This window comes from Pygoscelis adeliae, unplaced genomic scaffold (assembly GCF_000699105.1).
Source record: "Pygoscelis adeliae isolate BGI_AS28 unplaced genomic scaffold, ASM69910v1 Scaffold1161, whole genome shotgun sequence".
NCBI classification, from domain to species: domain Eukaryota; kingdom Metazoa; phylum Chordata; class Aves; order Sphenisciformes; family Spheniscidae; genus Pygoscelis; species Pygoscelis adeliae.
Genome location: NW_008824017.1, coordinates 1571 through 2237, shown reverse-complemented (window position 1 = coordinate 2237; position 667 = coordinate 1571). Strand labels below are relative to the sequence as shown.

The following is a 667-nucleotide window of genomic DNA, read 5'->3' as shown; positions in this document are numbered from 1 at the left end:
CTGCCGCCTGCACGGCCCCTGGGCCGCTCTGCCGCTGCCTTCCCGGTGCCCAGGCTTGCTCTCCCGTGGGCTCCGGCTGCCTGGCTCTACTCATGCCAGCGGGGGCTGCCTTCTCCGCGGGTCTCAGCCCTCAGTCTTCCGTGCTGGAGCCCTGCCCTGGGGTCTGCAGGCAAGGGGAGTGCGGGCAGGAGCCTGCCAGCACATCCCCGTGACCACCCCAGCCTGAGTTAGCGGGTGCCGGCAGCTGGGGTGGACAGCAGGCTGCCTGCGCAGGGTGGTGGGTCTGCAGCAGCCTCGGTCCAAAACTCTTCTGCTTTTTCTCTCTCTTCCCCCCCTTTCCTTTCTGTCCTCGTCTTCCCCCTGTCCCCTCCTGCTTCCTCTCTCTCCTGCAGCTATGAATCCTCTGCTGAAATCTTGCCACACACACCACGACTTACCCACTTCCCCACCGTGTCCGGCTCGCCGGCCAGCCTTGCTGATTCCATGCAGCAGAAACTGTCCTGTCCCCGCCGACGCCGGCAGCAAAGCCCTAGTGCCATGTAGCAATCGCACGCGGTGCCCTTTCTCTGTCTGTCACTCTGGCCAGGTAGGGGCTGGTCCCGGCTCTCCCCTTTCCCCGGTCAGAGGCAGTAGCTGTCGGCCCGCTGCTCGCGGCCGGCCTTTTCTC

The 667-nt window shown here is 65.8% G+C and overlaps 1 protein-coding gene across 1 annotated transcript in view; it reads left to right on the top strand.

The window, feature by feature from the left end:
- The window catches only part of HM13 (histocompatibility (minor) 13), a 12532-nt gene extending 11927 nt beyond the window's left edge, over nt 1-605 (top strand). The window contains exon 12 of the mRNA XM_009327165.1: nt 393-605. Coding sequence (XP_009325440.1) covers nt 393-543 — 151 coding nt within the window. The 3' untranslated portion in view covers nt 544-605. The remainder of the gene's footprint in view (nt 1-392) is intronic.
- Nucleotides 606-667: the final 62 nt, after the last annotated feature.